Below are 20,958 nucleotides of genomic sequence, written 5' to 3' on the forward strand. Positions count from 1 at the left end.
ATGAGGATTTATGCCTTTTCTTCCAACAAAATATCAATACCGTGTACTTCTGATGTATTAGAACCTTTGTCTTCGTAATTGACGTCGACGTCGTCCAAGTTGCTTCTTGGACCTGAGTACGACTTGTAACCCCAAACATAGTAATAGATTAAGGACAATGCCCAAACGCCAATATTGATCACCACAGTGTAGTTCATTGAATCTTTGTTCACACTCTTGCTATCAGGAAACATAGCAATGATCATAATAAGCAATAGCCAAAATACAGTCAACCCATTTACCACCGAAGTCAAAACTTTACCTAAATGAAACGGACCAGGCACAAATAATCTTCTGCCATATGGTAAGAGTATCAAAACCACGGGAGTCAAGAATGCAAGAGAGTTGGAACAGATACCTAACGAGAACAAGGCCCCAGATCCAGCACTTCCATTGATTAAAACCAAAAGACCCAAGATCAACGACATAATACCAGCAAAGACAGTAGCCCTTATGGGCACTTTAACTTGGGGGTTAACATATTTTACCCACTTGTAGACAATTGGCAAACCATCATCACGCGCAAATGACCAAATCTGTCTAGAGAGAGCAATTGACATTGAAATTGCCATAAGATATTGACCAACAGCAATCAATGACATGAAAGCTACAGCCCATTTTTTCCCCAAAGCATCGTAAATGATCTGTGCCATTGGGGAGCCGGTTTCGGAAGCCAAGAGTCGTGAGACATCACCGTTTTGAATACATGCAGCACACACAACAACTATAACCCAACCAAGGATCCAGCAAGCAAAAATCGAACCCAAGATTCCAAAGGGAATGGCTCTTTGAGCATTTTTAGCTTCCTCCGAAAGATGGATGACAGAGTCAAAACCACCAATAGTCCATGCAGCAGGTTGTAACGCAAGAAACCCACTCCAAACCGCATTCCAATCTCTTGAATTTTCGAAATTGCCAAAAATAAACTCACGATTATTGAATCCGTGACCAACTCCTACAGGTACAGCAATGATAAACAAAAGAATAAGAAATACGTTGACAGCAATCGAAATTGTTTGCAACGCGGCTGCATGTTTTGTAGCCAAACACAGAATGGTCACACATGTGATAACGCATGCTGCAAAGACTCCATAACATTTGGCATTGGTGATGTCAAAATTTCCATCTTTAGAAAGTGAGACTGCCGATAATAATTCCACAGCAAAACCATAACTGATACTGCACAAGCCTCCAATTAACCCAAGAGAGTTGGAACATGCAATTAAGAAACTCAAGGGAACACGAATTGAATCAGGACAATAGTAGTTGGTATAGTAGTACAATCCACCACTGGTTGGAATTGCACTACCCAAAAAACTTAATGAGCAACCGAGGCAAAAGATAAATACGCATGCAATAAACCATCCCCAGACCAAACCAGCTGGTCCAGCTTCCAAGCCCAACACTAACACAGAAGATATACTTGGTAGTAAACCCATGATAGAAAAGGCCACACCAAACATTTGGAGGGTGGAGTAGTGACGACGTAATTCCTGTTTATAACCAATCTGGTGCAACAAGTCAGCATCACCGAGATTATTTTGAGGATCAATATGACGTATTTCTGATCTGTTAGACAAAACATTTTGAAGATGTGCCTCAGTTCTTGATCTTAAGGCCTCCATATCTTATTACTGTTGTTCTATTGATTGTACTTAAGATTCAATGGTAGAACTATTAAATCTCCACATTTTTGGAATGTCCGCCAGCTCCATTATATATATATATGTATACATAAATGTATATCTAGGGATATAGACGAATGATCGAAGCAATAAGTATCATTACCCCCGTACCATTCATCAGGTTTATCAGATTAGCAAAAAAGTAAACTCATAACACCAAGTTTTTTTTCATGTAGTGTCTTAGTTCTTATCTTTTTTTTATTCATTAAAGGTTTGAGGATTGGAGACAAATATCGTTATCTTATCTCCATTCAAAACAAAACAAAAAAAAATAAGTAAAGATTACGTAACATATTACGTAAAAATAGCCGATACTTATTGTACATGGCAAAAAAAATAACAAGTGTACCAAAATCATGATAAAACCTGTTCAAGATAGGTAGGTAGAAGAGATTCCAATCGTCTTTATATATAACAATTTGTACAATGATATCAGATAATAGGAGTCAAAATGTTACTGGGATTGCGGTTCGCGACACCCGTCAAAAAGAAAAACATAGTATACTCTTTTTCATCAACATCATTATCAACATCATCATTATTATAATTATCATTATTATCATTACTATTATTCAATCTAGTGACTGCACACACTGCAAATGCTAAGTGGTTATCAGATTGAATTGAAAGCATTGCCAACTCTGAGCATTATACCTTGCGCAAAGTGGAAGAAATACTTTCAAGAGTCTTTCTCGAAGTTTTTCACTTTCATCCGTCTTGTGATAGCCTTGCTTTGCTTGTTCTCCTAAATACTCTTCGTAAGCATATACACAATCTCCACAAATTAACTCGATTAAGTGCATATTTTCAGCATTTTGAATAATTGAGGATAGCTCGTAAAGCGGTTTGTCACATAAATTGCAACTCTTGAGCAATTCACTTCCCGGTATCTCTCCAAAGATCGCCTCCAAATCTTCAAAACTTTCGGGAACATTGTTGAAGTTGTTTCTATATATGCTTGAAGTGCATCCTTGGCTCTGGTTGTGATGTACGTATAATGAACTTTGAGACTGAGACCGAGACTGAGACTGAGACTGAGACTGAGACTGAAGGGTACTATTGGAAATTTTTCTCGACTTGAACTCCGCTAACGAAATCTGTCGATGAATTTGACGCGAATTGAGGGTAGCAATGGAGGTTGAGGTGCTGCAACATTTATTCGAGTTTTCAGAACTGGCCGAAATTGTAGATGTCGCAGCAGAATTTGTAGTACCTGTATTCGCGTTAAGTGATGAGAGATAATCTTCGACGAAAACAATTGGGTCAGCTTCATCATAGGAGTAGTCAAAGAAGCTATAACCTTCATCATATTCCTCGCGTGCTTCTTGCTGCATTTCCTCATTAGTAGTTTGTGAAATAGAATCGGTGCTGTAGTGGTTGTTGCGCTTTGTATTTTCAGCCCATGATAGAGTTGAGCTTTTACCTAATAGCAGCGGACTCTTTACAAAAGACTTTGAATCATTGGGTTTGACCAAACAGCAAGATCTTTGCATGTACAATGATTGCGCATTTCGAAGCGAGTGCCGCTTAGCCGGAGGAGGTGGAGGAAACGGTAGTGAAGTCAACGTAGTGTCATCAATCAAATCTAGCTTGGAGTCTCGCTTGTGAATTGGTTTGAGGTTAGGGTTTGATCTATTTAACATTCTTGAAAACAGAGTGTTTGAATTAGGTAAAGCACTCTATAATATAGGTTATATTATGCAATTTGTAGTTATAGTTGAACTTAATGATGGGATTGAAGTCAAGTTTATAAATCAGCCTGTGCTGTTTCTATTTTTATGGGCCGCAAGTCCCGTCATTGAAACATTTAATTTATTCCTCGTGTAAATACCAACAGCGACTTTTGTGCAGAATGTTATTTTTTTTGGCGGATGAGGGAAAAGAGGGTACAGGTGAAGGATCTTTTGTGCTGCAACAGAGATTGCCTATTTTGGGGTAAGTTGAAAATAGTGAGGAAACAATAGTACCAAAACAAATTAAAAAACAAAAAGCAAAAAAACAAAACAAAACATAGACAAATAGGGTCTCTATCCGATAAATATACCAATAAGGATGCAGAATACATTATTCAATTAGTCCCTCCTTGACCATTAATACTGAGAGCATCTTTACTACGAGGGTTTTCATTAATTTATTTTTGTTTCATTATATATATTATAATAGTGTATGAAAAACTGTACAAATACAAAGGCTATGATTAGCATAAAAGAAAACAGAAAACTAGGCTTTCTCGTCTAAAAGTAATACATCAATTTGGGGATTCGACGACAGGTCTGAACCTTCATCGTCCAAATTACTCTTGGGACCTGAGTATGCCTTGTAACCCCAAGTGAAATAGTAGATCAAAGATAATATCCAGATGCCAACATTGATGACTACAGTATAGTTCATCGAGTCGCGATCAATCAGCTTCATATCAGGGAACATCGTCAACACAATGATGAATGCACACCATCCAACAGCAACAGCACTAATGAATGAGCTCACCACCTTACCAAAATAAAAAGGTCCTGGTTGGAATTTTTTGTAACCGTATGGTAATAAACTTAAAAATATTGGCATACCAAATGCGAGGGAATTCGAACAGATACCTAATGAGAACAAAGCGTTTGAACCAGCACTTCCGTTTATCAACACCAAAAGACCCAAGATCAATGATGCAACTCCTGCAAAGACAGTAGCCCTTACTGGGACTTTGATTCTTGGGTCAATGACTTTGACCCATTTATAAATAATAGGTAACCCGTCATCACGTGCAAATGACCAGATCTGTCTCGAAATGGCAATTGCAATTGAAATCGACATGAGGTATTGTCCTACAGCAATCAATGACATGAAGGCTACTGCCCATTTTTTCCCCAAGGCATCATAAATAATCTGCGCCATTGGTGATCCAGTATCAGTCGCTAATACACGTGCAACGTCTCCGTCTTTAACAGAGGCTGCGCAAACAATTACAATAGCCCAACCCATGAACCAGCAAGCAGTAATTGAACCCAAAATACCCACTGGGATAGCTCTTTGTGCGTTTCTCGACTCTTCACTAACGTGAATAACAGAATCGTAACTTCCAATCACCCAAACAGCTGGTTGTAATGAGATAAAGACACTCCAAACAGTGCCCCAATCCCTAGCATTTTCAAAGTTTCCAAAGATGAATGCTCTATCGTTGAAACTGTAGTTTTTTCCAACACCAACTGGTACAGCAATGAGGAAAAGTATAATCAAAAACATATTCACTATAATGGACACTGTTTGCAAGGTGGCGGCATGTTTTGTAGCTGAGCACGAAATAGCAACACACGTGATGACACAAGCAACAAAAACTCCATAGTTTTTGGCATTGGTGATGTCGAAATCTCCATCCTTGGAAATTGCCACTGCTGAAAGTACCTCTACAGCAAAACCATAACTGATACTGCACAAGCCTCCAATTAACCCAAGAGAGTTTGAGCAACCAATTAAGAAACTCAAGGGAACACGAATTGAATCAGGACAATAGTAATTGGTATAGTAGTACAATCCACCACTGGTTGGGATTGCACTTCCTAAAAAACTCATTCCACATCCCACAGTGAAGATGAAAACACAAGCGATAAACCATCCCCAGACCAAACCAGCTGGTCCAGATTCCAACCCTTGGGCAAGAACTGATGCAATACTTGGTAAAAGTCCCATAATTGAAAATGCCACACCAAACATTTGGAGGGTGGAGTAGTGACGATTCAACTCCTGTTTATAACCAATCTGGTGCAACAAGTCCGCATCGCCAAGGTTGTGCTTTGGATCGATATGTCTAACTTCAGACTTGTTTGATAATACATTTTGGAGATGAGTCTCTGTCCTTGACCTAATTGCTTCCATTTTCGAGGCAATTGATATAAATACTAAACTTGGAAAGAAATGGATAAGAACAGAAAACAAACAATACTTTTTAAAAAAATAGTTCACATTATCCGATTGCAAGGGCAAACTGTGCAAATATATACTCTATTGTAAACTAACCAAATCGCCAAAAAAAAAAATAGTGAAAAGGCAAAAATAGAAAAAAAAAAAGGAAAACAATTTTCAACAATATTGAGTAGGGAGATGAGAATAACACGTTGAGGGCGTAAAGCAAGATTGATCCTTGTCATTACGACATCTAATAGGTCCATATGCACCTAATCATAGCTATGTGCGTTGAGTTTTCTCTTTTAATTTTTCACTCTTATCTATGGTTTGAAGTTCATATAATTTCTGCTATTGTTCTTCTACATTTTCCTGTTATCTCTAGAACTCAACGGAATCTTTTTTTCTTTTTTCTTTTTTCTTTTTTCTATTTCTTTTTTGTGACGATAGATTAGCGTTTTGTGCCAAAATCTTTTCCTTATCTCGAAACGAGCCTCAAAATCCATATCTTTCAAAATGCACAAAACTTGAGTTTCTCCAATATATATATCTATATATATATATATACATGTGTGTGTTTATGTGATTTAAATATACCACTCCTTACTTATGGTAACCATTGCAATTATGTAAGGGAAGTTGCTTTGCCTTGTTCTATTTCCCACTTTCTTTATATCCTTCTTCTTCCACTTTCAATATTTTTAATCAATTTTAAAGTTTCTTTTTCAAATTTTTATTTCTAAAATTTTTTCAAATTTTTTTTGTCCACTATTTTTATTTGCGTATATGGATGTGGCTTTTCTCACTAGCGGGTTCAATCTCAAATTAATTCAATGAAGGCAGTTAGCGCATTTTTGTTTATTACTTTATTAGTCTAAACTCTATTGTATTCAGGTTTATTCACATCTTGTGTTATCATGAGCAACCAGTAGAATAGTGCCTTCATCACTATTGTTACCAAATCTTGCATGAACATTAGTATACTATCAATCAATGTCCAAGTATTTTTGAGATCTTCAATTGAACCTCATTTCAAGCACATCAGATTCTACAGTAATTTACATATCGCACTGCTACAGCACTATCAACAACAACTTTAGATACAGATTGTGTTTCTTGAGATTCATGGTGCCTAAGAAGGTATCTCATTTTTGCAAAAACCAGAACCAACCAGAACCAAGTACCTTTTACCTCTTTTCCTCTCCAAAATTGCAACTCAGAATTTTTAAAAATGTTTGGCAAAAAAAAAAAAAATGAATAAATAAATAATAAAGATACTCATGGGCAACCCCATACGTTGATGTCATGTAAAAAAAAAATGGTAATCGTGTTGGAGGCTTATTGCCCTAATCACATTTTGCACACAAGTACAGTATCGAATAGATATCACGGGGGCAGAGAAGGAGAAACATAGACTAAGACACACACACACACAGATAAGCAAATAATTCACGAAATATTATTATTTACAATCCATATCATTCTTTATTTATTTATTTATTTTTTTATTTTTTTATTCCAAAATTGTTATAATTACAAGATTTATATTTCATAACTTTTAGGCCTTCTCCTCTGCCAAAACCATATCGATCTGATGATTCGACGAAAGGTCGGAACCTTCATCGTCCAAATTACTCTTGGGACCCGAGTATGTTTTATAACCCCAAGTGAAATAGTAGATCAAAGATAATATCCAGATGCCAACATTGATGACTACAGTATAGTTCATTGAATTTTTATCCACCAGCTTCATATCAGGAAACATCGTCAATACAATAATAAAAGCAGACCATCCAACAGCAACAGCACTAATGAATGAGCTCACCACCTTCCCAAAATAAAAAGGTCCTGGTTGGAATTTTTTGTAACCATATGGTAATAAACTCAACAAAATTGGGATTCCAAAAGCTAGCGTGTTGGAGCAAATAGCCAACGAAAATAATGCACCCGAGCCCGCGCTTCCATTTATCAACACCAAAAGACCCAAGATCAATGATGCAACTCCTGCAAAGACAGTAGCCCTTACTGGGACTTTGATTCTTGGGTCAATGACTTTGACCCATTTATAAATAATAGGTAACCCGTCATCACGTGCAAATGACCAGATCTGTCTCGAAATGGCAATTGCAATTGAAATCGACATGAGGTATTGTCCTACAGCAATCAATGACATGAAGGCTACTGCCCATTTTTTCCCCAAGGCATCATAAATAATCTGCGCCATTGGTGATCCAGTATCAGTCGCTAATACACGTGCAACGTCTCCGTCTTTAACAGAGGCTGCGCAAACAATTACAATAGCCCAACCCATGAACCAGCAAGCAGTAATTGAACCCAAAATACCCACTGGAATAGCTCTTTGTGCGTTTCTCGACTCTTCACTAACGTGAATAACAGAATCGTAACTTCCAATCACCCAAACTGCCGGTTGTAATGAGATAAAGACACTCCAAACCGTGCCCCAATCCCTAGCATTTTCAAAGTTTCCAAAGATGAATGCTCTATCGTTGAAACTGTAGTTTTTTCCAACACCGATTGGCACAGCAATGAGGAAAAGCACAATTAAGAAAACATTGACAACAATGGACACTGTTTGCAAGGTAGCTGCATGTTTTGTAGCTGAGCACGAAATGGCAACACAAGTGATAATCCCGGCAACAAATACACCATAGCTTTTGCCGTTGGTGATGTCAAAGTCTCCGTCTTTAGACACGGAAACAGCAGAAAGTATTTCGACAGCAAATCCGTAAGTAATACTGCATAGACCACCAATCAAACCCAAAGAGTTTGAGCAACCAATTAAGAAACTCAAGGGAACACGAATTGAATCAGGACAATAGTAATTGGTATAGTAGTACAATCCACCACTGGTTGGAATTGCACTACCCAAAAAACTCAAGCCACACCCGACGCAAAAAATAAACACGCATGCAATAAACCACCCCCAGACCAAACCGGCTGGTCCAGCCTCCAAACCTTGTGCCAACACAGAAGATATACTTGGTAAAAGTCCCATGATAGAAAACGCCACACCAAACATTTGGAGGGTGGAGTAGTGACGATTCAACTCCTGTTTATAACCAATCTGGTGTAACAAGTCCGCATCGCCAAGGTTGTGCTTTGGATCGATATGTCTAACTTCAGACTTGTTTGATAATACATTGTGGAGATGGCTCTCTGTCCTTGACCTAATTGCTTCCATTTTTTGTGAAGCTATGCTTTTTGTTTTATGTCTTGTATATATATGAAAAATATGAAAACAGCCAAGTTTGAGGAATCACTTTATGGAAATGTTGGATAGGAAACAAACACCACAAAAGGAAAGGAAAGAACAAAAAAAAAAATAGAGGGCCATATCTTTTATGTCTTTGAAAAGGGTGGATCCAGCATCATTATATATCTCGAGACCCATCTATTGATTAGGCTTAGGTGCAAAACTGCCTGGAAAGCAAAATAGTATTTTTTTTTTTTACATTCCTATTGAATTTCATTTTCTATTTTTATTATTATGTGTTTATTTCACATTTAATCTATGATTTCTAGACATTCGATAGGTCCATTTGCATTTAATCAGACCAGTTGACGCTCCTCTTATCTCTGGATTCAACAATGAGATGCCTTAAAAAAAAATTTATACGAAAAGCGGAGTTTTGGAGCACAAACAAATTCTGTCCTAGATTGTAGTCCTCCCCTCCACCTCTCTCTCTCTCTATCTCTATTCCTTTTCAAAATCCATACACATGTTTATTATCTAGGAATTGTAGCAGTGAATGTACAATCTTTTTTTTTTTTGCGTATTGTCTCTAGCATCATGGTTCAGTAGTAAAAGATGCACGCCTCCCATTCTAAGCCCACTTTTCGATAACTATTGCTTTTCTTTTCCTTTGTTTTTAGCGGCTAGTTCCTAATTTGGGATTAATTGGAAGATGTTGGCGCGTTCAGTACCGATAAGATGAAAAATAAAAAAAAAAAAGCAGAAAACAACAAAGGTAATAAAAGAACAACTCAACATTGATGAGTATAGATAATAAACGTCTCTTTTGTTTGGATTGAAGATCGTTTACTTCTCTTTTTGTTTTTTTTTCTTCCATTCTTTCTTGTGCTATGAATGCCATTTTTATTAAGATAGAACGTATATGTGTGCAGAAGTCTTTCTCTCTCTAAGTGGTTGTGTTTGTGTGTATGTGTGTTTGTGTGTGTGTGTGTTTGTGTGTGTGTGTGTTTGTGTGTGTGTGTAAGTATAGATACTATTGAACAAAACATCAGAATATGAAGAAATGAGGCATATTTTTGGTTCTTTGTATTTTTTCTTCGGCTATGGAGCACTATGGAGGAAGAAGGCAAGCGGGAAAGACACCCCTCATTTTACCGTCCTTCCTCCCAAATAAAGAGCAAAAAAAGAGAGAATGATTGAAAATCTCCGCGGCGATTTTGAGCGAAAGGAGATAACGAGTACTTATCCTCACCCACACACCCTTTCACTCCACTCCATTCCACTCCACTCCATTCCACTCCACTCCACTCTACTCTGCTCACCGCACACACACCAAAAAAAAAAAAAAAGAGAAAAGAAGGTTAAGCAGAAAAATAGGCGATAGCAACGATTTCCAAAGAAATTCCATACAAAGTGTGGTATCAAGATTTTCCCAAAGTGAAAAAGAAAATAAAAAAAATGGCAAGGTAATGGGACAACATCAGAGGACCTCATCTACCCATCTTCCAATTCTATACAACCATCTACTCAATTGCATATTCAATAATCCGCATTACAACAAGTCACCATTCAAGAATGTCGTTGAAGAATTGCGAACAAAGCATAACCAGTATACAATCATTGTACCGTCAGCATTTGTCTTGAACGAGTTCTATGACCCAGCAACCGAAGGTTCAAGCAACAGGGTGTTATTAAAGGAGTTATGCTACAACAATGAAGAGTTTATCAAATCCCACATAATCCAAACTGGGTCCCCTGTTTCGTCAACCATTACTCCTATATCAAAGGAACAGCTGGTGATATACAAAACCATGGATAATAAGCAAGTACTTTTAAAAAATAGAATGATCTACACAGGAAAAGGATTTAGACGAAGTTTGAAGCTCAAGATTCTCGCAGTTTCGTACTTTAGATCATTCTGTGACTATTTTCCCAAGGGCAGCCAATTCATGCTCGTACACATTGAAAGCACACTATTTGGAGGACAACCATACATCAAGAGTTCTTTACCTCTAGCGCCAATACTAAATGTAAATGACTCTAGCACAGCCTCTAAATCAAATTCTTTAACACTTGAGAGCATAAATAACAAAATCAAAAACGAGTCCGTCACATTTGAAAAATTGCTACGAAATTTCCCATTGTTAGCAAGAGCAGTAGGAGATAAGTTTAATCGATTGTTTCACCATAATAATCACCAATTTTACGGCTTACGGTCGAATACACGCAAGAAACTAGAGCACATCAAGATTGAATTTCACAAAATACTTGATGAAGCATTCAAGATTATTCTGGACAGTGTTAAGGAAGAGAGACCCAATGGCGAAGCGACTTATAATCTCATCAACCACATTATCAGTATCCACCCCAACTTGAATTTGGACAAATTAGTTCATGAATACGTTGAGCTCAATTTATATGATGTGCTTTGGTCGCAACTAATATATCAATATAATTACCCCAATGATGATAAAGCAGATTATGACCCAAGTGCAACAAAAGTGATGACGAGTGCAAAATACGAACAATTATCGTGTCTTTCGCTCAATCAGCTCGATGTTCCGTTAAATAAGCCTTGGCAATTAAATGAATTACACCACCGAATATATCAAGCTGTACAAGAATTGAAAAAATTGTCTACCTCATCAACAACTACCTCAACTCTGGCAGCTAAAATGCAAATCATATATAATACAATTAATATTTTGACCAACCCATCGCAACACGCGCCAATGGCGCCAGATTTAGTAATAGATGCCGATACATTAATGGCCTTGCTTATCATGACTATTGTACATGCTAAAGTCGATAACTTTGAAGCTCATCTTTTCTACATTGAGAGCTTCAGCGCAAGTGATGTAGTTTGTGACGGCCATTTTAGCTATATCATGAGCACTCTCGATGCTGTAATATGTCATTTGTCGGACAACGACAAGGGGCTTAACACGCTTATACAAAGTTCACAACAAAATTTGGAATTATGGAGTGCAATATTTGAACTGGATCTAGTTTCAATAACCAAAATTGTTGAATCTTTTAAGAACGCGGCACTGCTCCCTGAGCAACATTGTTTAAAGAGTCGCAATATAAGTGGTGAGGGAGCATTAACATTTGCCTTGAAAGCCAACAACTACGACGTCTACAAGCTACTCTTGGATGGAAACCCAAATTGGTTTACCATCGATGACATTTTGTATGAAAAAAATGTTGTGACGAACCAAAACTTGCTCATGTGTGCACTTTTAGAGGAAACCAAAGAGCAAATTGTATTAGACTTGCTCGAAACAATCACTGAAAATGCCACCGTAAAGGAACAACAGGCATATTACAATATGCAAGATTTATCGGGACGAAGTATTGGACACTATTTATTCCACAACATGTCACTAATTTCAAAAATTGGCCACCTTATTGATTGGGAGTTGAGGGACAGAAATACACATACACCATTGTTTAGTCTTTGCCGATGCTACGATCATCCAGAGTACATTGAATTAGTGCAAGCTGGATTCGAAGCAGTATACCTGCAGCTTGATAAAATGAGAAATAATCATAATCAAAATATTTGTAGCAATGGGACAAAGATAGAAACTGATGCATGCAAAGATGCAAGAGACGGCATTCACATCAATAATGACAACAGCAGTAGAGGTATCGACTTTGAAAAACATATTGACAAGAATGGCAACACGTTATTGCATGTCATATTGAAAGGGATACCAGAAACAAGAATATTGAGCCGAGAGCTGAACCTGATTGATGTCAACATTTCAAACTATCGACATCTAACACCACTTATGTTGTACGTCAAATATGGAAGATTGGAAAACTTGGAGTCAATACTAGCGGATAATCGACTCGACTTTTTAGCTGAAGACCCATCTACACATTACAATATATTTGATTATCTTTCGTTCCTGGCTGGACGGTATGCCAAGGAAAACGTTGAAAAAATTGAAAAAAAATTAATTGAATTTTACTTTAGCCATTATTTTCCTTTTGAAGCGCATTACAAACTCGTTGCACTTAATGGTAAATATGATCCGAGTACAAGAGATTGGTATATTTACTATAGAGCAGAGGACCAAAAAGCGCTGAGACCGAAGTCCTTAAATTCATTGAAGCATATATTGTATTTAGAAAAACTTCAGCGTCCATTTACAACATTTATTGACAGTGATATATTTTGGAGAAATTATGCAACCAACATTTCAACCACACCAATGTTTCATAAGCTTCGTGTAAACTCATTGATCCATAGACTCAATATCTTATTTCAGAGTGTAGCTTGTCAAAATATCGGTGACTCCAGAGCCAACGATTTGTTCAACAGGTTTCTCACCAATGATGAAGACGAACTGGTTCTCGAACTGAAAAAGAAGATTACCGATTTATTAGAATTGAAAAAACTGAAACTTGGAGAAGTGAAATTGAAAGTTGGCCAAGTACAAGAGATTGAATATTTTCTTGATTATTGTTTAGATGAGATGAGAAGGGCCATTCAGATCTTTAGCAAGCTTTCCAAAGTTGCCATAATAGGCGAACAGAAACAAATTGATGTACAAAATGTTGAAAATAGTTTACTTTACCGTTTTGACGTTGAAAGATTTTTCCAGCCTTTTAAAACTTTAACGGAAAATGAAACACTTGTTAGGGTGTCTGGAAGTCTAGGAAATTTTGGAGATTATTTGGTATGGATTGAGCTTGCAGGAAAGGAATTATTGAAAAATATATTTAAAATATCAGCTGACATTCAAACCTGGAAAGACTTGTATCATGCAATTTATACAATCAATAGAGATTTGCGATCCATGGAATATCCAACAGGCTCACTTCCAACGGCATCATCGAATGCAAAAGAAACAGATCCCAAGGCCTTACTGAGAGAGGGTGGTAATACACTTTCTAGGACACCTACCAATAGTTCAGATTATACTGCTTGCAATTTTGATGTTCCAAACACCGTGGTTGACGATAACGAGGGTATTTTTAACCTTCTTGCGTCAAGTAAAAGATCAAAGTACAAGAAACTTGTTGTTGCTAGAGCCGACCTCGTAAAGCAAATCATGAAACTAAACGTTGATATCAAGTGGCTGCATGAGATAATTGCTACCGAGCTTTCTCAATTTATAAAATTTAGAGGCCGCTTTTTAGAATTTTCAACCAAATTGTTTGTCAACGAGGAAATGAGATCGCTACGAAAACGTAAGCTTGAGCTTGAAAAGTTTTTGTATAAAGTCAAAAATAGCTGAACTAGAAATGATTGGGGTAAGGGAAAAAAATTTTTTTTTTTTTGAAAAATGAACCTTATGAATTCACTTGTCCTCCTTGTTTAAAGATTGATGACTTTATTAGCAAAGCTAAAGCAATTCTTGTTTATAGTTTGAAAAACTGTGTCTCTCATTTTCATACTTTCTCCTTTCCATTCTTCTCTTTCCTATTCTTTTCTTTTCTTGTTTTGCTTTGTTTTGGTTTATTTTTGTATTTTTCTTTTATACACTTGTATTCACTTGTTCTCTATTATTACTCTTGACTAATCCTCCGCACTCAATTCCTTCACAAAAGCCTCAAGTTCTTGAGAACCTTCTAGAATGCGAGCAGTAAAAAAAAAAACAGAGTGGGGGAAGGAGGGGGTGCTTAATGGAGAGAAAGAGGAAGTGGCATAAGGCGCTTTGAGAAATTTGAGAAATTTGAGATTAGAAGAGAAGAAAAAATTAAAATTGTTTTCAATTGAAAGAGAATAGCCAACCCGTCCGCCTTACCCCTCCCCCCCACCTTACTCCGACTCCATTTTCAATTGAATAATTACAATAGCTGAAAGAGCACAGAGTTTGTCACGTGGCCAAAAAAAATAGAGAAAAAAAAATTAATAATTTAAATTAAAGCGCTAACAACCTTTCTCCATCACACACAAGAATTAACATTCGGATCGATTTTTGCCCCTTCCCCTTCCCCTTCTCCTCCACAATCACCACCACCACCACTACTACCACTACCACTACTTTCATATACACTCTTATTCTTCTTCCTCATTTATTTCCTTTCCTTTATCCCTCATCTTTTTGATAACTACAGCATTTTGTTTATAACTATAAACCATGTCTTCAGTGTCAAATAAGGATATCGCTTTGTCGATCATTGACTTTTTAAAGCAATCTGTTACTGATAAATCAATTGCAGAAGACTACGTGGAGTCGATGGATGTTGCCATTGATTGTATTGCTGATGCATTTGAAGTCGATAAGGATAGTACTGATAATAGCAAATTTGGTGGAAAATCGTTGAAGGAACTTTTGAGCGGAGCTGTCTCAAGTTCGGCTACTACCCAAGGTACATCTCAAAAGACAGACCTGTCCAATTCTGTGAAACCTTCAGAAATCATTGTGGATGAAGAAACCAAAGCCAAGGCTGATGCATTGAAAGCAGAAGGAAACAAGTTCATGGCAACCAAAGATTACGCTGCTGCTATTGAGAAGTATACAGAAGCTATTGGCTTAGATCCAACCAATGTTGTCTACCTTTCAAACAGAGCTGCTGCTTTTTCATCAGCACAAAAACACCAGCAAGCTGTTGAAGACGCCAAAAAGGCCATTGAATTGAATCCAAACTTTTCCAAGTCTTATTCAAGATTGGGTTTGGCCGAGTATGCACTTGGTAATCCTAAAGCAGCAATGGAAGCTTACGAAAAGGGTTTAGCTGTTGAAGGTGACAACAAGAGCGATGCCATGAGAAAAGGTTACGAAACCGCAAAGAAAAGGGTCGAACAAGATTTGGAAAATTCTATTTCAACTAGCGACAGAAGTGCAGGAGACAACGGAAATGCAGGATCAAATGCCGGTGCTGGTGCTGGTGCTGGTGCTGGTGCTGGTGCTGGTGGTTTACCAGACTTTAGCTCCATGTTTGGCGGTGCTGGTGGTGCTGGCGGTATGCCATCTTTAGCGGATATGATGAACAATCCGCAATTGATGCAAGCGGCTCAGCTGATGTTGTCCAACCCAGAAGCTATGCAAAATATCCTTAATAACCCTTCAATTCGTCAAATGGCTCAATCCATGGGCTTAGGTGGCCCGGACGGACCTGATTTGTCGAACTTGATGAACAATCCAATGCTCAACCAGTTTATGGGTGGAGGAGCAAGAGGTAATGGCAATGGTGATGGCAGTAACGAGTCATGAGTTATGAGTCACTAGCTATGAGTCATGAGTATTAATTCAATCTATAACCATCATTATTTTAATTATTGTTCTCCCTCTTTGTTTTTTTTTTTTTTTGAAATTAGATTTTTTCTTATAAACTTGTATATGTATATAAATTCAAATCCATCTATTCAAATAAATCTACATAATCTCACAGATGCGCGCGCGCGCAAAGTTAGTGCAAAAGAAGAAGAAGAAATAGAAGAATAACGAACCAGAGAATTTTATATAAACACTGTAATTTTTGGTGTCGCAAGGTAAGCTTTTTCTTGTTCACATGTCATCTACAATACATATACTGAGACAATGGGCTCGTTGTTTCTCAACGAAAAGGCTCTTATTCTATAGTAATTGTTTACGACATCGAAAACAATTCACACCAAACTTTGACATCAGCAAGATACCAGACTTGCCTACTCAGAAACATGTTAAGTTGTCTTTTAAACAGCTACGCCCACACCGCACTGAAATTGATCCCAATGCAACTCCTGTTTTATTTTTACATGGCCTCTTTGGTTCTAAATTGAGCTTTAACAAAGCAGGCCGTCATGTGAGTGAACTTTCTAAACGACCGGTTTTTGCAGTCGATTTGAGAAATCATGGGGATTCTCCTCACGCATTACCGCACACATATATCCAAATGGCTCATGACGTCTCGCAATTTATTGAGGAAAGAAATTGGGAAGAATGTGTTTTGGTTGGCCATTCAATGGGTGCCAAGGTTTCAATGTTGGTAAGTTTACTTAAACCAAATGTTATTTCTAAATTGATTGTCGTTGATAACACTCCACACTCAATGGTTTTGGGAGACGAATATGCCAATGGCTTGTTGGGAATGTGTGAGGTAGAGACAAGGGCAAGCGAGTTTCGGAAAGAAAACGACAAAGACCAAATGGTTGTGAATTTCAAAGAGGTTAGAGATTTTCTATCCAACTATGAAGCAAATGATCTGATGCGCTCTCTACTTGTGAGCAACCTTGTGCACAAGTCTAAAGACTTTGAAGTATTAAAAGCCACGGGGCAACTCAGGGAGATGTTTAAAGTTCCCGTGATGAACTTCTGGAAACACAATGTTATCGAAGCCATGGGTTCATGGCCAGATGACTTTCAATTTGTCAAAAAGTATGATAAACCTGTGCTTGTAATGTATGGGAATAGATCTGAATTTGTCAAGCCAGAGTATTTCCCTTTATTTGAAAATTACTTTGACCAACTTCAGTTTGAAGAATTTGATTCAGGGCATTGGATTCTGCAAGAGCAGCCTACTAAATTCGTGAAGTCTGTTTTGGATTTTATCTCTGAGTAGCTGTAGCAATAGCAATAGTATCAGAAGCAGTCGAAGAGGAAGAAGAAGAAGAAGAAGAAGAAGAAGAAGAAGAAGAAGAAGAAGAAGAAGAAGAAGATGATGATGATGAACCTGCTGCAGAAGCAGTATAAGAATCTTGTTGCACTACCATGATGGTTCGACAAAAGAGATAACAACACAATTTGTAATAGAAACTTTCATTATGATAGACTTGCATTTAGACATAAGTGTTTATAATAAACATAGAGATAAAGATGGGTTGTTGACCAAAACGACAATGGTAAAAATGTGGCTGACATGATCACGAAATTGGCTTTTGGCCCTTCTCTTTCTTTCTTTCTTTCTTTCTCCCTTTTTCTCTCCACGCTTTCTCAGCAGCCCCACGCGACAAAAAAATTGTATGTACCAAAACATTCACTACAAAACGCGAATATAAAGCTTCAAGTCGCAACAACTATTAGCAACTCCTAAAAGCATCAACTATAGTTAATATCGCTCACGTATTCATATACATTGCTACAAGTACTTTAATAAATATGTCAGATCACGCTGGGTCAAGTGCCGAGGAGTTATCGTTGCCAAGAGCAACTGTGCAAAAAATCATTGCTGAAATACTTCCCAAGGATATTGCCATCACCAAAGAAGCACGTGAAGCAATCACTGAGTGCAGCATTGAATTCATAATGATGCTATCATCACAACTGAACGAAATAGCAGAAAAGGAAGCTAAAAAGACAATAGCGTCAGACCATGTGGTGAAAGCCTTGGAGGAATTGGATTTCCACAACTACCTTGAGATTATCAACAAAATACTAAGTGAACAAAAGGAATTGTTAAAAGGCAAAGAGAAAAGAAACAATAAGTTCCAAAACTCAGGATTGAGTGAAGAGGAGTTATTGAGACAGCAGGAAGAATTATTCAAAAAATCACGGGACCGTCTACAAAGCCAATCAGGCTCGCCGACACACGAAGTCAAACAAGAGTAAATAAGTTGTAATAATATGTGGTTATTAGGTATTAATTTCAGTCACTCTAAATATGTAATTGGTAACATAACTAAACAAAAATTCAGTTCGAATATCAACTTAATAACGAATGAGTTATAAAACATGAACCTCCTTGAATCTCTCGTATCTAATACCACTCAAAAAGTCAAAGTTGAAAAAAAAACAAAGAAAAGGGTCAACAAAAAAATGATCTTTATTTGTTTTTCCAAATCCATAAAACCAACGAGAAAGAGCATCGAAAGCAAAATGGTGCAGTCTAACCTAATAACAATTCATATAAGATCATGACAATATTTACGGCAATTAGCGGTATGCGCATTAGTGTTCTCACGGCACTGATTAAGTTTATTAGCTTTGTCTTTATTGAGCCTTCGCTTGAATCTAACCCTGAACTAAATTGATTAAACTGATTTTGCATATTCACATTGCCGTTCGAAGATCCCGTTGTTGACCCCCATCCTATTCTGTTTAGAAACCTATCTTCACTAAGCACAGCAATTCCATTGATTGTGAGTATCACAACGTATAATAGTTTTCCCAATCCAAACATTGTTGTTGTGTTTTTGAATTACCGGTTTACAAGTGCGATAAATAGTGCCAAAACGCCAAGTTGTTTGTAGAAAATTGTGTAATAAGAGTGTTGCCCTTCTTCGGTCCAAAGGTGGTTCGTTAGTAACTATGAGAGAAGTCGTGGTAGTTGGTAGTTGTGGTGGTAGTAGTTGTAGTTGTAGTTGTGGTGGTAGTAGTGGTGATAGTTGCGCGTAAACTTTGGTTTCTGAAATCCTCAAATGGAATTGAGAAATCGGTGAACTTAAACTTAACACCAATATAGAAATATCTACACCAATCTAAAATAAGTTAACAGAATCGAAAAAAAAAATTGGAATACAGGATAAGAGAGGTTCACATATAAAAGCAAAAGAGGAAAAACCATTAGAGAAACAAGTATAGAATAGATAGAATATGAATGGCTATTCTTCTTTGAAGAAAAAGAATTTTTTTTTCATCAATATCTCTTGCAAAGTAGTATGTAGGCTTCTTTTCTTTTATATATATATATATTTTTTTTTTGCTTTAAATAATGCCGTCGTTGTTTATTGATTATTCATTCAAGTATGCATTACATATTCTTTTGTAACAACAACGAGGTCAAATAGATAATCAAAACAGGATAGATGATTAAAGAGTTCAGTTTTCTTTGACACTAGCCTCTGAACGAAACGGTTATCTTCATTGCGCAGCAGCTTTGGAGCTTTCGCACAAGTGGGATAAATATGAATACAGTATTGTCCAAAAACAACACACAAAATCAAGTACAGTTCCTGTTCTGGATAAATAAACAATTCGGAGCTCACATGTTTTGAACTAATATCTTTTACTTCAATCAACTACAGAGCATCTTCTAATAACACTATGAGACAACATCATCATCAACAACTACAACATCAACATCAACAACAACAATATCGAAACCAAGAAGCAAATGAAATAGAGCAACAAATGCAAGAGCAGCAGCTACAACAACAACAGCAACAACAGCAACAACAACAACAACAACAACAACAGCAACAACAACAACAACAGCAACAACAACAACATGTTTTGAAAGGTAGAAGGAAGGATTCGATTGAACAATTTATTAGTTCGTCACAATTGTTTTTAGACACAGGATTGTCCCAACTCCGTTATATGATTCTTGTAGAAGGACTTTCAATTCCAGATGGCTACGATCAATGTCCGTATAGGTCATATGTGTGGTCTATACTCATTCGCACACCTACATTTTCGACCCAAAATTACTTGAATTTATTATCTGACCTGGAGCAAAAGATATCTACAGAGTTATTGAGCAAGATAAAAAATGACACATTCAGAACCCTAATGAATGACCTGAAGTTTCATCAAAAAGTTACAGAAGACCTGCTTGTGCGGATACTTTCATGCATAGGCATGACAACAAAGGTTGGCTATGTTCAGGGGTTGAATGTCTTACTTGCACCCATTGCATTTTGTTGTCATAAAAGTGAGCCGCAGGCTTTTGCCATCCTTCACACTTTAACTACCATACATATTCCATTGTATATAACTCCAAACTTGGATGGTGTACACACGGGGTTGAGCTTGGTGGATGTTGTGCTAAAGATTATTGATCCTGTACTAAGCAATTACCTTGATTCAAAGTTTTTGAAAACGGAAATCTTTGCTTTTCCATCAGTATTGACTTTGAGTGCCTGCACCCCTCCATTGAAAGCAGTCTTGAAATTATGGGATTTTTTGTTTGCATACGGTTTCCACATGAATATTTTATTCATTGTTGCCCAACTAATCATTAATCGCCTGACAATCTTGCAATCCGATCAGCCAATGAAGATTTTGCGAAATTTTCCAAACTTGGAAGAAAGCGAGATCATAAAGTTGAGCTTAAGTTTCATCCCAGAATTACCAAAGGAATTGTATGAGCTTATTGCACGACATGGTTTTGACAGATCAGTCCCCGAGAGGTTAAAAGAGTTTTTGATTAAAAATGGAATGTAGTCACCAAGCTTTTGACGATCATTAAACTACACAAAAGATGAACAAAAGTAAAGAAAGAAGAGAAAGAATCAAATTATGATAAATT

The 20,958-nt window shown here is 37.1% G+C and overlaps 10 protein-coding genes across 10 annotated transcripts; 5 read left to right on the forward strand and 5 right to left on the reverse strand. All coding sequences in view use genetic code 12, as the record gives it.

Annotated features, from left to right (window-relative positions):
• Positions 1–8: 8 nt before the first annotated feature.
• Positions 9–1,664, reverse strand: PVL30_001037 (uncharacterized protein; the record flags this gene model as incomplete). Its single annotated transcript, XM_001528502.1, has 1 exon — positions 9–1,664. One exon carries the CDS (start codon positions 1,662–1,664, stop codon positions 9–11), a length of 1,656 nt encoding a protein of 551 aa, XP_001528552.2.
• A 662-nt stretch (positions 1,665–2,326) lies between these two features.
• On the reverse strand, positions 2,327–3,367 carry PVL30_001038 (uncharacterized protein; the record flags this gene model as incomplete). Its single annotated transcript, XM_001528503.1, has 1 exon — positions 2,327–3,367. One exon carries the CDS (start codon positions 3,365–3,367, stop codon positions 2,327–2,329), a length of 1,041 nt encoding a protein of 346 aa, XP_001528553.2.
• A 577-nt stretch (positions 3,368–3,944) lies between these two features.
• On the reverse strand, positions 3,945–5,588 carry PVL30_001039 (uncharacterized protein; the record flags this gene model as incomplete). Its single annotated transcript, XM_001528504.1, has 1 exon — positions 3,945–5,588. The coding sequence occupies one exon, from the start codon at positions 5,586–5,588 to the stop codon at positions 3,945–3,947; it is 1,644 nt and encodes a 547-aa protein (XP_001528554.2).
• Positions 5,589–7,173: 1,585 nt separating this feature from the next.
• Positions 7,174–8,817, reverse strand: PVL30_001040 (uncharacterized protein; the record flags this gene model as incomplete). Its single annotated transcript, XM_001528505.2, has 1 exon — positions 7,174–8,817. The coding sequence occupies one exon, from the start codon at positions 8,815–8,817 to the stop codon at positions 7,174–7,176; it is 1,644 nt and encodes a 547-aa protein (XP_001528555.2).
• Positions 8,818–10,298: 1,481 nt separating this feature from the next.
• PVL30_001041 (uncharacterized protein) lies at positions 10,299–14,081 on the forward strand (the record flags this gene model as incomplete). The annotated part of the gene is made up of 1 exon (XM_001528506.1): positions 10,299–14,081. The coding sequence occupies one exon, from the start codon at positions 10,299–10,301 to the stop codon at positions 14,079–14,081; it is 3,783 nt and encodes a 1,260-aa protein (XP_001528556.2).
• Positions 14,082–14,927: 846 nt separating this feature from the next.
• sgt2 (Small glutamine-rich tetratricopeptide repeat-containing protein 2) lies at positions 14,928–16,004 on the forward strand (the record flags this gene model as incomplete). The annotated part of the gene is made up of 1 exon (XM_001528507.1): positions 14,928–16,004. One exon carries the CDS (start codon positions 14,928–14,930, stop codon positions 16,002–16,004), a length of 1,077 nt encoding a protein of 358 aa, XP_001528557.2.
• A 327-nt stretch (positions 16,005–16,331) lies between these two features.
• On the forward strand, positions 16,332–17,331 carry PVL30_001043 (uncharacterized protein; the record flags this gene model as incomplete). The annotated part of the gene is made up of 2 exons (XM_061119202.1): positions 16,332–16,339; positions 16,422–17,331. The coding sequence occupies 2 exons, from the start codon at positions 16,332–16,334 to the stop codon at positions 17,329–17,331; spliced, it is 918 nt and encodes a 305-aa protein (XP_060975185.1).
• Positions 17,332–17,867: 536 nt separating this feature from the next.
• On the forward strand, positions 17,868–18,317 carry NCB2 (negative cofactor 2 transcription regulator complex subunit ncb2; the record flags this gene model as incomplete). The annotated part of the gene is made up of 1 exon (XM_001528509.1): positions 17,868–18,317. The coding sequence occupies one exon, from the start codon at positions 17,868–17,870 to the stop codon at positions 18,315–18,317; it is 450 nt and encodes a 149-aa protein (XP_001528559.2).
• A 277-nt stretch (positions 18,318–18,594) lies between these two features.
• PVL30_001045 (uncharacterized protein) lies at positions 18,595–18,888 on the reverse strand (the record flags this gene model as incomplete). The annotated part of the gene is made up of 1 exon (XM_001528510.1): positions 18,595–18,888. One exon carries the CDS (start codon positions 18,886–18,888, stop codon positions 18,595–18,597), a length of 294 nt encoding a protein of 97 aa, XP_001528560.1.
• A 950-nt stretch (positions 18,889–19,838) lies between these two features.
• cdc16 lies at positions 19,839–20,873 on the forward strand (the record flags this gene model as incomplete). Its single annotated transcript, XM_001528511.2, has 1 exon — positions 19,839–20,873. One exon carries the CDS (start codon positions 19,839–19,841, stop codon positions 20,871–20,873), a length of 1,035 nt encoding a protein of 344 aa, XP_001528561.2.
• Between the last annotated feature and the right edge of the window lie 85 nt (positions 20,874–20,958).

The sequence above is a fragment of the Lodderomyces elongisporus genome, chromosome 1 (assembly GCF_030384665.1).
Source record: "Lodderomyces elongisporus chromosome 1, complete sequence".
Classification (NCBI taxonomy): domain Eukaryota; kingdom Fungi; phylum Ascomycota; class Pichiomycetes; order Serinales; family Debaryomycetaceae; genus Lodderomyces; species Lodderomyces elongisporus.